An 11,042-nucleotide genomic window follows, 5' to 3' on the forward strand; every position below is an offset into this window, starting at 1 on the left:
TGATGAATGAGTCGCAGGCATCTTTACGGATCGATGCTGCGAGCTGATCCTTGGCCCGTATTTTCTGAGCCAAGGTAAACCTAGGATGACATCAAATTTGTCATTCAAATCCTGTACGATGAAAGCATCATCGTACTGTAAATCTTTTAAAGTGTAGTGAAATTTCACTACGCGTTTCGTTACTGTTATCGATGCGCCGGTGCTAGACGCACCGTCATCCTCGTTGGAGGGATGTCGCGCTTAACATATTCGAGCCTACGACCCTCTAGAGACTGGCGACGAATAAAGTTATTCGACGCCCGACAGTCCACTAGGGCTCTGAGTGACAAATCATTTGTCGCTTTCAACTTCAAGGAGATGAAGGATACCTCATCACCAGGTGCAGACACATAATGATTGTGTGTGTGGAGCAACTTTAAACAAGAGATTTGCAATTCTCTTGAGGTTGCTGGACCAGTAGGGTGTAGCGCCCCTACTGGCCCCGACCGTATTTTGGCGGTCCGCCTCGCTGTTGCGATTTCGCGACAAAGTCGGGCCCGCGACCGTTGCCCTTTTTGGCATACGGTCCAAAATTACGTTCAGTACCTGTCGGTGCTGGGCGTGGGCACTACACTCATGAGCGTAATGTCCTAATTTTTGGTAGCGATGGCATTTCTGCGATCGCTTATTGCTCGAAAGCGAGGCTCTCGCTTTCGACGTAAGATAGGTCCATGGGTTCTGAACCTCCTAACTCATGTCGTCTTGGAGGACGATATGATGACGAACTAGCTTGAGCCTGGCTCAAGCTAAAGTCCTCCTGTTCCGCAACGGATATTGCTTCTTCAAGCGTATCCAGTTCCAAGCGGAACAGGTGGGTCTGTACGGGACCATCCGTAAGACCTTGCATGAACACCGTATACAACGTGTGTTCATGGACTGGGTTATTTGTAATACAACTCGCTAAGAGTCGTATGTGCTGGGCATATGCGTGAACATCACGCTTGCCTTGCTAGAGTTTTAGAAGCTCTGAACGAGCTCAGAACTCAGCCCTAGGCGGTTCAAACGTCTGTTTGAGCCGGGCTTTAAAAGCTCTAGCGACACAAAGACATATGGGTCGCGCAACTTAAGGCCCAATGCCCAAGGTTTGGCACGACCTGCCAAATTTGATTGAGCGAATGCGATTTGAATTTGCTCGTCGATGATGTGACGTGCCCTAATGGCATCGTCTGACTCGACAAACCATTTTAAGAGGGAGACTTCTTCGACTCCCCTATACTTAGAGATGTCAATCTTTAAAGTTTCGGGACGACGCGTTTGCGTCATCCCAGGTACAGGGGTCTGTACCTGTTGTAAACTCAACAGTTCTGCCTGTTGAGAGCCTTGCTGATTCAGCAAGGCTAGTTTCTCCTTCATCTCGTCAAATTCATGTTGTATGAACTTGGCGATGGCTGAATGGAGGGCATCTCTGTCGAAATTGAACAGCATTGCCAAAATTGCATCGTTTTCTACGTTCGAACTCATTCGTTCGACCGCCCTCCTTTCTATGTCACTCAGAAAGGAGTAGTTTTCACGGGACACTTGATGCGTATTCCCACTATCATCAAACATGTCCATGTTAGATGTGGGATATTTGGTCCTTGGACGGTCTACAAAGTGCTACCAGGTGTAACGGTGCACTACGACTTGTACTGCTTCAGTACAAGTCCACTTCGACCTGTTTCAGTTGCGAGTGGTGCCTCACGTTATTTCACGTACACTAGTATGTGCAGAAAAAGATTTCTCTTGAAGGTAACTAGCTTAAAGAGGGTAAAATGAAAACTGTATTAGTATAACTAAGTGTCTCTTTTTCTATCTTTATAAATGCTAACTTAATTATAATCTAATACTAAACATGCAATTGAATTCTTATCTCTATCTTATATGTAACTCTCTCTTTGATTACTTCTACAGCTGATTAGTCTGCGGAATAAGTAGATATAATGGTCAATACCAATGTATGGATAAGAATTCTGAATTTTACTGTATAAAGTAATATCCTTCAAATATTATCTACCTTTTAGATAGTATATTAATTAACAACCTTTAAGTGTTAATTTCATGTAACGATACACCCCGTTACACAACTGAAGCGAGCGGTGCTTCGCATCCCTCGAAGTCACGTCCCCTTCCATCTTTTGTATTTCTTCTTGAGGTTATGATTTGTAACAACTGTTTCCACCTAGCGTAATTAGACTTGTACTGAAGCAGTACAAGTTGTAGTGCCCCGTTACACTACTACACATGGCATCGAACAAAGCTTTTTGACCTATGCGCTTCGTGGAAGCCACATGTCATCGAAGAAAGTACAGAAGTCTTAATTTGCGTGCAAAATCGTGAAAAAGCCTTCACTTAGCTATCAAATAAAAAAAGTTGCTTTTGAAATACGTGCAGAACTTTATTGAAGACAGCACGACGACACGAATAACGTCTTCGATAAAAGAAGCTGCGCCTATGAGCGTTGTAGATTATACGTCGCCACAGCGATATTGCTGTTGCACTATTCCATTCTAGCTATCCTCGAGGTTGATACTCTGCCCGAATCGGCTGTAAAGCATCTTTTTTAAAACCTGATACAACTTAAGTCAATTTCGTTTATACATTGCCATCAGTAGTTATGACGCACCGCTTGTCGTGCCTCAAGCTTTGTCTCTTCGACTTGAAGCTTTTCCAACTTGTCGTTAGCTTCCTAGATATTGCGTTGAATCTATTTGAGTAATTATGATGACAACCTATCCATTCTATGATCCACTTACTTCAATGCGCTCTAAGAGATACTCCTCAGCAAACTCTTCCGACGCTTCTACAAAACTCTCTCCGATAAATAGACTTTTTAGCAGTGTCAGTAACCCGCGTCTGACTTCACACATTAATTTACCACGCACCGAATGTTGTCACCTTCACCCATCATGAGATCAGCGTTGGCATCATCCAAAGTGTCGAGTTTGTCTTTTAATGCATTCTTCTGCGCGCGGATTTCGTGCAATGCTGCATTGTGACGGCCAAACTCATTGATACGCAGCTGGTCCTCCTTGCGAACCTTACACATGCACATCAGTCGCTGGGTATAATGAATGGGTGTCAAGGAAACCACGTACGTCTGCCTCCACTTCCTGTTGTTGGGCTAACATGATTATCAATCAGTTTGGTCCAGTCTAGCCTCATCTCTATATTAGAGCGACTTGGAGGTTGACTGAAAGTGCTCAAATAGCCTCATATCAGTTGCAAAAATTGGATAGATGACGCAACTGCAAACACAATAAATAAACGATAAACGACTTTTTGAATGGAAGCTCTTCTTGTTCCACATTTCTTGCCCATCTCTGCCCTTCCTATTGAAAATTCTGCCCAGTGTTTTTACTAGAGTTCTCATTGATATGAAGAGACGAGAAAGGTGAGGAAGGAGATGGCAGGGTGACAGGCAGTTGAGCCTGGCGTTTAATCAGCGGGCTTTTTGTTGACAGCCGTCGATTGGGCCGAAATAGAGGCTGACTTTGACATCGGTTTCTCTCGTCTTAAGACGCGGCATAGAAATTTCACTTGATCGTAAAGCTGGGCAGGAAACGGCGTGATTTATGTACACGGATGACGTTCATGTCGTAAAAATTCGATGGGCTGATCATTGCTATAATAACGATTACGCCATCATATATCCTAGACCGTATCTCACTATTTCCGAATGGCTGCACAAAATAGCCGGTCTTAAAAGCTGCACAGACGGTGATTTTCGTCAAATGAAACGTAAGCAGCATCGCTTTGCGCTACAAAATGCTTTTAAAAGAAGAGCTATGATATCAATATAGCGCATGTATCCATCGACGACAACTGTAAATGAAGTATTGTAGTAATGGACACCGAGGTGATACTGTATTCCCTTCCAATGACGTCAACATCCTCGTCCAAAGTTCTTAAAAGTCTACAGCGAAATCATACTGACGACTCGCGGCTGCGACTTAACAAAACCCACCAGTTTTTTTACAATGTGGACAGCCGCTAGAGGACGGTTTTCTAATAAAAAAAGCTAGAGCACATGTGACACTTTATGGCAATTAGACTGCGTGGCAATGTATCCGCATTCATGAAGCTTACTAAATTTAAGTAGTGTGTCTCTAATCTCACCCACGAACGAATATTCCGGCGACACCTTCACCTCATGCGATAGATCAGTATCAATCAAGTCATTCCCCATTTCGCTACTTCCCATCAATTAACCGAATCCACTTTATCATGCTCGCGTGCACAATGACCAACAGTCTTTCGTCCGTGCCTTCAAGGCGGCTGCACAATAATCCGCAGTATCAACAAGTGCACAAAGGTCCGTACACATTAGTCAAAGAATTAGGATCGGGCCTGCATGGGCGCGTGTATCTCGCCTATGATGAGCGACTACAGCGTGACGTGGCGGTGAAACTCCCGGCCGTCCTCAATGTCGACGCGCACTCGTCAGACCACGTGAGCATTGATGAGCTCGAGTACCAGGTGGCGTCCATCGTGCACGAATGCAATGCCATGCGTCGTGTGCAGCACCCAAATGTGTTACAGATCGACCGTCTCGTTTCCGATCACAACGGTAGCAACGACTACGTTGCCATGGTGACGGAGTATGCCCCCCACGGCGACCTCTTTGACCTACTTGAAATTGCAGGAGCTCTTCCCGAACCACTGGTCAAAGTGTATGCGTGTCAAGTGCTGCGTGCATTGGAAGCATGCCATGCCAATGGTGTCGTACACCGAGACATTAAGCCTGAAAATTTGCTCTTAGACGCTAACTATCAGCTAAAACTCGCCGACTTTGGTGTGGCTGCAACAGCTATTGAAGGCGCAGATGCAACTGAAATATATTCACGCGACGAGCGAGGAACGTCACTGTACATGGCACCGGAAATCAAGTCGAAACACTTGTACCGTGGCACGCCCGTGGATGTATGGTCAGTAGGTGTGGTGTTATTTATCTTGATCACGGGGTTGCCACCATTTAATGAAGCCCAGAAGGGCGATGTGTGGTATGACGACCTCTTAAAGGGCGACTTGCAGCACTTTTGGGATTCACAGCCCGATGAAGTCTGTCAAATGATGCCTCCAAGTGCCCAAGACTTGATTTCAATGATGCTTGTTTCGCCTGACAAACGCGTGACTGTTGTGCAAGCATTGCAGCATCCGTGGCTTCGAGATGCCGACTGTGTCGATTTGTCGTTAATTCGTGATGCCGTGTCGACTCACATTGCTGCGGCGCTTGCAGTCCGAAAGATGGAGACTAATGCATAGGGCAGTCATGTAAAAGTTGAGCTCTTTTATTTATTATTGTTAACTAAAGAAAAAGCGTGCGAGAATTAATTTACTTGAACTTGTAAATAGAGAGAAACGAGCACCTTATCGAACCAGTACTTTCCCTTATATATCACGGCTCTGACCGTTTCGTTGTATAAGCATTGTCGTTCACGGCAGCTTTGAAAGATGCATACAAACGACAACCATTACCATTATTGATGGAAATGATGCCAGTCGTATGCAAGTGTGTTGCATTCATTTCCATTTTATTGTATTTATGCGCTTGCGTGCGACTAGCATTATTTTCATCTTATTGCATGTATGAGCTTGCATTCGACTAGCATTAGTTTCAATTTTATTACAAAATTTCAGAGAATGGCGTAAGAGGAGAGAAAGGGTATTTGTAGGCGTTTTCTGATGAATTTACGTCGACCACATACAAGTATATATCAACTAATTTTCGTAGAATAAATCCTAAAAAGCTTAAAAGTTGAGGAATATTTCAACAAGCGCTCAAGTAATAAATTTTCCCAACGGAGCTTTAAGCACTTTGCAGGACTATACGACAAGCATAATAAACACTGTGATAGCTATAGAAACTAAAATCTGCGCCAACCAATACGCCACGCTCACGCTTCTTACGCGGTGCTCGTACAAGCTGTCGAACCCGTCTGCATAATCATCTGACGCAACTTCTTGATTGTGGGCGACGGCTGGCCCTGCATAATACTTACAAAGGGCGTCCTAAACTTATTGCCTGACATGGAGCGACCTCGTATCGTCTTCACTGCGTGCAACTGGAGTTGCAGCGTCTCATGCTCTTCTGTTTGTGAAATTTCGCTCGAACTATCAAAGAACTTGACATTATCCTTCCAGCTCATACGGCGCCATAAATGCAAAGAATTTGCCCACTCCTTCATAAGGTCATTCGTTGGAGCTGCAAATTCCGTCACGCGTGGCTCACTAAGCTTCATACGGCGCCCTTCCACACGAACGACTTCAGCGGCGGAGACAGAAAAGCGGTGTGGGAATTTGCCGGGCACAGTCTTCTCCACGCGCACTTTAGTAACACGGCCAGCCATTTCAAGTTCCCCTAGAATCATCCCGCCTTTTTTCGAATAAAATTTAACCACGCCGTCCTCAAAGACACAAAAGAGCAGTTGCTGTACACGTCAAGCATGACACGTTAGCACAAAACGATTGACAACCGTTTCTGTTCTAACGTACCGGAACCTCGTAGGTACTGCGGCTACACTTGATAAGGAATCCCTCTCGGTACATGACTCCAGACCTTGCGATCGAAAAAAGCGATGTGAACCGGTGTTGTACTGTAAAGTTCTCGGCTAGCGGGTGGCCGTCCTTGCGTTTGTATCTGTGCGTTACGACCAGCCGAAGACGTGGAAGAGTACGTTCGTCTGTCCTGTTGCGGCAGATATGTCGAGAGGCGCTCAAAGGTCGCAAATAGCACTTTAGAACACAAGGGCAGCGTTGGTTTAGCCAGACGCCGCTAAAAGCTTTGCGGACTTTAAAGGAAGGAGAGCAGATGGCACGCCAGATACATTTTCGTAGTATTAGCGACGTTACGATTTGTCCAGATGTTATCTTGACGTCGAGCCAGCTTTTCGAGATTAGTGTACTGACTTGACTAAATACGATTTGTTCTTAGAAGGCTCACCCGCCAAAAAAGGTATCACTTTCTAGATGGGGAAGCCTAAGGTCGAGTCCGTAGACAAGCTAGCACGCTATAGCAGTAGCACATTACGTGCAGAAAAAGTTTACAAGACCATTGGCTATGGTCTTGGTGCTATGGGTCACTTGATGGCGCACGTAACGCAGCAGGAGACCGAAACGTCCAAGGGACTTCAAGCGATCGCCTCTAATATTGCCATGGCACGCTACGTCATTCGAATTACCGGAGGTTTTGAGTCGTATGTTGCCTGGAAGAACAATTCGTGGTGCTACAATGATGATAGCGAGCATGTCAAGCGTATTGTGAGCCTGCAGGCGCTGTCAATGATGGTCTACTACCCACTTGACCACATTTCCTATATCGGGTTTGTGTAAGTAGGCTATTGGGTAGGTGGTGAAATGGCTACCTTTGTTTCACTTTAGTCGTTATGTTGCTGCAGCGCACCGATGCTACTTAACATTGATGCCTTGAAATTGTCACGGCAGTCATGTCAAGCATGGGGGATCTATATTCTCTTAGATATCTACGCTAATACTATTCGGTAAGTGGTCAACTACTATCAAATGTGATATTTATACTGATCGTTGGCAATATATTGATCCTATCCACAGTATTATTGCGCTCAATGTCAAGGAAAAGCATGTTAAAGCGAATGAAGAACTTTTGGTCGAAGAGGTCAGTCGAGACTTAGTATGTTTACTGTGGAAAGAGAGCTGTCGAATCGTTCTCAACTAATTTGTGTTTCTGTTAGCGTACATCTCAACTCGCTACCATTCAAGCACGGTATATCGGGCTGAATACGACTTTACGAGATCGTAGTCACTAATTAGATCGAAATGATTTGCAGCCGTCGCGAGCTATATTACGTGCAACTTCGTAACTTTCTCTTCGCTGGGCCATGCTTACAATGGTCGGTAAAGAAGAAAATTATTTCAGGTTCGAGATGTTTGTTTACATATTTTCTTGCAAAAATCTAATATTTATTATTTGCAAGAGCATTTGGTGAGCTTCTTTTGTGCAGCGGAAGCTGCACTAGACCTCTGGCGTTCATGGTCAAATACAGAATAACTCATGCTTCTAAGACGATGATCCTAGGTCGAGTAGAGAGTCGACCCCATGGATTATATCAATTCTCGTACGATCGATTTCTAGTGCATGAAATTCTAAGAAAACCATTAGCTAGAAGGGCTTTATGGAATTCGCAAAGAGCTTCATCAGTTAAACATTTTTGCAAGAATAAAAAAAGATATATTGATCACTTGACAAATTCCCACTTGTTGACCATCATTTTGGAAACGCATTGCAGCGCTTGCTTCTGTACTTCGGCATTTTCATGCGTCATGAGTTTCATTGTCATCTTCTTGGCTCCAAGTCTTTTCGCAATGTGCTTGCCATTCGGATAAAAGCGCACAAACTCGCCGAGATCGAACAATGACACAGCCACAGTCTTTGGGTCATTCGACTCTAACAAATCAATCAACAACCTATCGGATCCCTCGTATCATTAACGACAATACGACATCACGGAGGAATGAAGGAAGCAAGCGTACCGAATGAGCTCAAAGTCCTTGTTCTCAAACGTCATAAAGTTGTCTTTCCAGAATTTATCCGTATGAAGCAAGCCCCAATTCAACGTCCCCGTTCGCAGTTCTTTTTCATACCGCTCCATCGTGCTATCCGACAACGAAAATGTTAGTGGTCGGCTTGTATCGATACGACAACAAAGAACCCGTACTTGAGCTCCTTGTACTCGCGAATGAGTACGTCCCGAAGAGCCTGAATGCCCTTGACAACATCTTCATCAGCCCATTTTCTCTCGCGCATGTTGTTCAGTGTTTTCAAGAGGCCGCTATCGATCATACGCTCATTAAAAAAACCGCTCAGCTTTCCAAGTAAATTCTACAGCAGCAACAGTACATGACTCGGAACTCTCTTTCCATAAACAAGACAATTGTTTGTACCTGTAAGGCTTCCAACGCGACGCGAACGACCTTTTCACGTGGAGCAGCTGCAATTTGCTGCACCAACGCATCCAATGCCTTAGCAGCGACAAACTTTTCCACAGCTTCATCGCAGAACGCCAAAGTCCATAAAATAAACGTGAGCTGTCAAAATATCGACGTGTAAATCAATTTCGAGCCTCATAAACTGCAGTAAAGCTACCTTACTTCATACGCTAATTGTGCGCGATTCTGCGAGCTCTCGAGCAATTCTACCACGCTGTAGATTCAGCAGTCATAAAACCATAAGCACATTAACTCAGTCTTACGTAATTGCTCAAGTTCCGTACGCGGGTACACCACCAAGCTTTACGAAAACCACGCGCAGCTTTTCATTCCGTAAAAGCACCATAAGGGATGCAACGGCGGCGCGCGTGACGTTACTACGGCTCGCGTCACTCGTCGAGGACGGAAGCGCTCCTGTTTTTAATGCTTGAATTGCCCATTGACACAACGCTTCGGCATCTTCCTGACAAGGACGAATCCTGTCATCAATTGTATTAACATTTAGCCTTTCGAAATCCTCATAAACTACAAAGTTACACACGTGAGAAAAAGAGCAAGTACGTGGCTCGCAGCATATTGGGAATAGCCAGTATCATTGCGAATCATTCGCAAGAAGGGCGCAGCATCGACTGTACTGCCTTCGGAAACGAAATACACCATTCGCTTGTGCAAGCGAAGCCCATCTACAGCAATTACGACGTTAATGTATTAATATATAAACGTGTCACGTTATACTGGCGCGTACCAGGCAAGAGCTCTTCCATACGAGCAAGACAGTACCTAAGTACGGTCAGTTCTGTCACATTTTTCACCAACTTGAGAAGTGCACTGCCCACAAGTGAGCCAGAGACTATGACGGTGCGAAAGCACAGGAAACAGTTTATTATAGTATTTTGATGATGTTGGAATGGATGATTTCCCACGCACCACTGAGGAATTCGTCCACGACTTTGGTCTAGACAAGGGAATTAGTCGGGAATTTAACATGAAAAAAGCGCGCATAGGTCCTCACGTTCATTGTACCGTCGAAAGTGGGCTGGATGACACTTTCAAGATCCTTGAGCGCGGCAATTTCAGTCTTTTCAAGAGAGAAGCCACCCGCACTATTGGAATGACGTTACTGAATTAAGACGCTAATTTGTCAAACGGACTTTAAACGATCGCGTACCGCGTGTAGGTGGCCCAATTAATGTCTCGAAAACGATGAAGCGCCTCCTCTCGAGCTAGAGCCACATCTAGTGAGCCATTGCCCGACATATTGATGACTACGTGGTGCTTTTTCTCCATCGCTGCACGTGCTTGCAAGTGCTTTATCCTCTGCGATCCTTCAGGATTAATATTGTCGCTATAAGTACGCTATTCTTAAGTACGCTATTCTTAAGTACACTCGGTAAAGTTGCGAAGATGGTAGTCCGAGCTATTTCACAAATTTATTAAAAAAACTTGGTGACGAGGAAAGCCTGGTGGCGCTTTTCTAGCGCCTGAGCTGCGACCGATAAAATGACTTGCTTAGCGACCGAAACGTGTATATTGGCTGCAACGCTGGACGAGCAAAGGGTTTCTATGGGAAATTTCACAATCAAGATGCTGAGAAACACGACCGAATAGCTTAACGTTAAGCCAGGTGATTTAATTTCCGAAGATTTAAAAGATTAGCCAATTTGTACAACCTATTTAGCGCTCTTTGAAACAGAACGTGCGATTCTTTCGCTAGTAGGTCATTTTTAGATTAATGATGAAGAAAATGCCTCAGCTAATGTTTGTAACGGGGCACTACTGACTTGTACTGCTTCAGTACAAGTCCACTTCAAACTGCCTCAGTGCGAATGGTGCCTCACGTCACTTCACGTACACTAGTACGTGCGGAGGAAGACTCTATTTAAAACACTTGCTTTTAAAGAGGGTTAATTAAAAACTGTATTAATATAATTAAGTTCTTGTCTATCTACTTCATACGAACATAATTATAAACTAATGTAACACATGTAATAAAAGTCTTATCTGCTCTATCTTTGCACGCGTCCAGCGCTGACTGGACCGCGGAGAAAGTAGAATATCTACCA

The 11,042-nt window shown here is 44.5% G+C and overlaps 5 protein-coding genes across 5 annotated transcripts; 2 read left to right on the forward strand and 3 right to left on the reverse strand.

Annotated features, from left to right (window-relative positions):
* Nucleotides 1–2,388: 2,388 nt before the first annotated feature.
* On the reverse strand, nt 2,389–3,146 carry CCR75_008635 (uncharacterized protein; the record flags this gene model as incomplete). The annotated part of the gene is made up of 5 exons (XM_067966685.1): nt 2,389–2,585; nt 2,642–2,704; nt 2,772–2,844; nt 2,901–3,055; nt 3,114–3,146. The coding sequence occupies 5 exons, from the start codon at nt 3,144–3,146 to the stop codon at nt 2,526–2,528; spliced, it is 384 nt and encodes a 127-aa protein (XP_067817542.1). The 3' UTR covers nt 2,389–2,525.
* A 1,111-nt stretch (nt 3,147–4,257) lies between these two features.
* CCR75_008636 (uncharacterized protein) lies at nt 4,258–5,280 on the forward strand (the record flags this gene model as incomplete). The annotated part of the gene is made up of 1 exon (XM_067966686.1): nt 4,258–5,280. One exon carries the CDS (start codon nt 4,258–4,260, stop codon nt 5,278–5,280), a length of 1,023 nt encoding a protein of 340 aa, XP_067817543.1.
* Nucleotides 5,281–5,781: 501 nt separating this feature from the next.
* CCR75_008637 (uncharacterized protein) lies at nt 5,782–6,761 on the reverse strand. The gene is made up of 2 exons (XM_067966687.1): nt 6,511–6,761; nt 5,782–6,446 (listed from the first exon to the last, which is right to left on the reverse strand). The coding sequence occupies exons 1-2, from the start codon at nt 6,562–6,564 to the stop codon at nt 5,922–5,924; spliced, it is 579 nt and encodes a 192-aa protein (XP_067817544.1). The 5' UTR covers nt 6,565–6,761; the 3' UTR covers nt 5,782–5,921.
* A 223-nt stretch (nt 6,762–6,984) lies between these two features.
* On the forward strand, nt 6,985–7,950 carry CCR75_008638 (uncharacterized protein; the record flags this gene model as incomplete). The annotated part of the gene is made up of 5 exons (XM_067966688.1): nt 6,985–7,337; nt 7,413–7,514; nt 7,683–7,756; nt 7,821–7,883; nt 7,910–7,950. 5 exons carry the CDS (start codon nt 6,985–6,987, stop codon nt 7,948–7,950), a joined length of 633 nt encoding a protein of 210 aa, XP_067817540.1.
* A 278-nt stretch (nt 7,951–8,228) lies between these two features.
* CCR75_008639 (uncharacterized protein) lies at nt 8,229–10,293 on the reverse strand (the record flags this gene model as incomplete). The annotated part of the gene is made up of 11 exons (XM_067966689.1): nt 10,148–10,293; nt 9,965–10,082; nt 9,907–9,934; nt 9,725–9,829; nt 9,521–9,662; nt 9,264–9,458; nt 9,142–9,193; nt 8,935–9,078; nt 8,709–8,872; nt 8,524–8,646; nt 8,229–8,457 (listed from the first exon to the last, which is right to left on the reverse strand). The coding sequence occupies exons 1-11, from the start codon at nt 10,264–10,266 to the stop codon at nt 8,229–8,231; spliced, it is 1,419 nt and encodes a 472-aa protein (XP_067817541.1). The 5' UTR covers nt 10,267–10,293.
* Between the last annotated feature and the right edge of the window lie 749 nt (nt 10,294–11,042).

Source organism: Bremia lactucae, linkage group LG3, assembly GCF_004359215.1.
Source record: "Bremia lactucae strain SF5 linkage group LG3, whole genome shotgun sequence".
In the NCBI taxonomy this organism is placed as follows: domain Eukaryota; phylum Oomycota; class Peronosporomycetes; order Peronosporales; family Peronosporaceae; genus Bremia; species Bremia lactucae.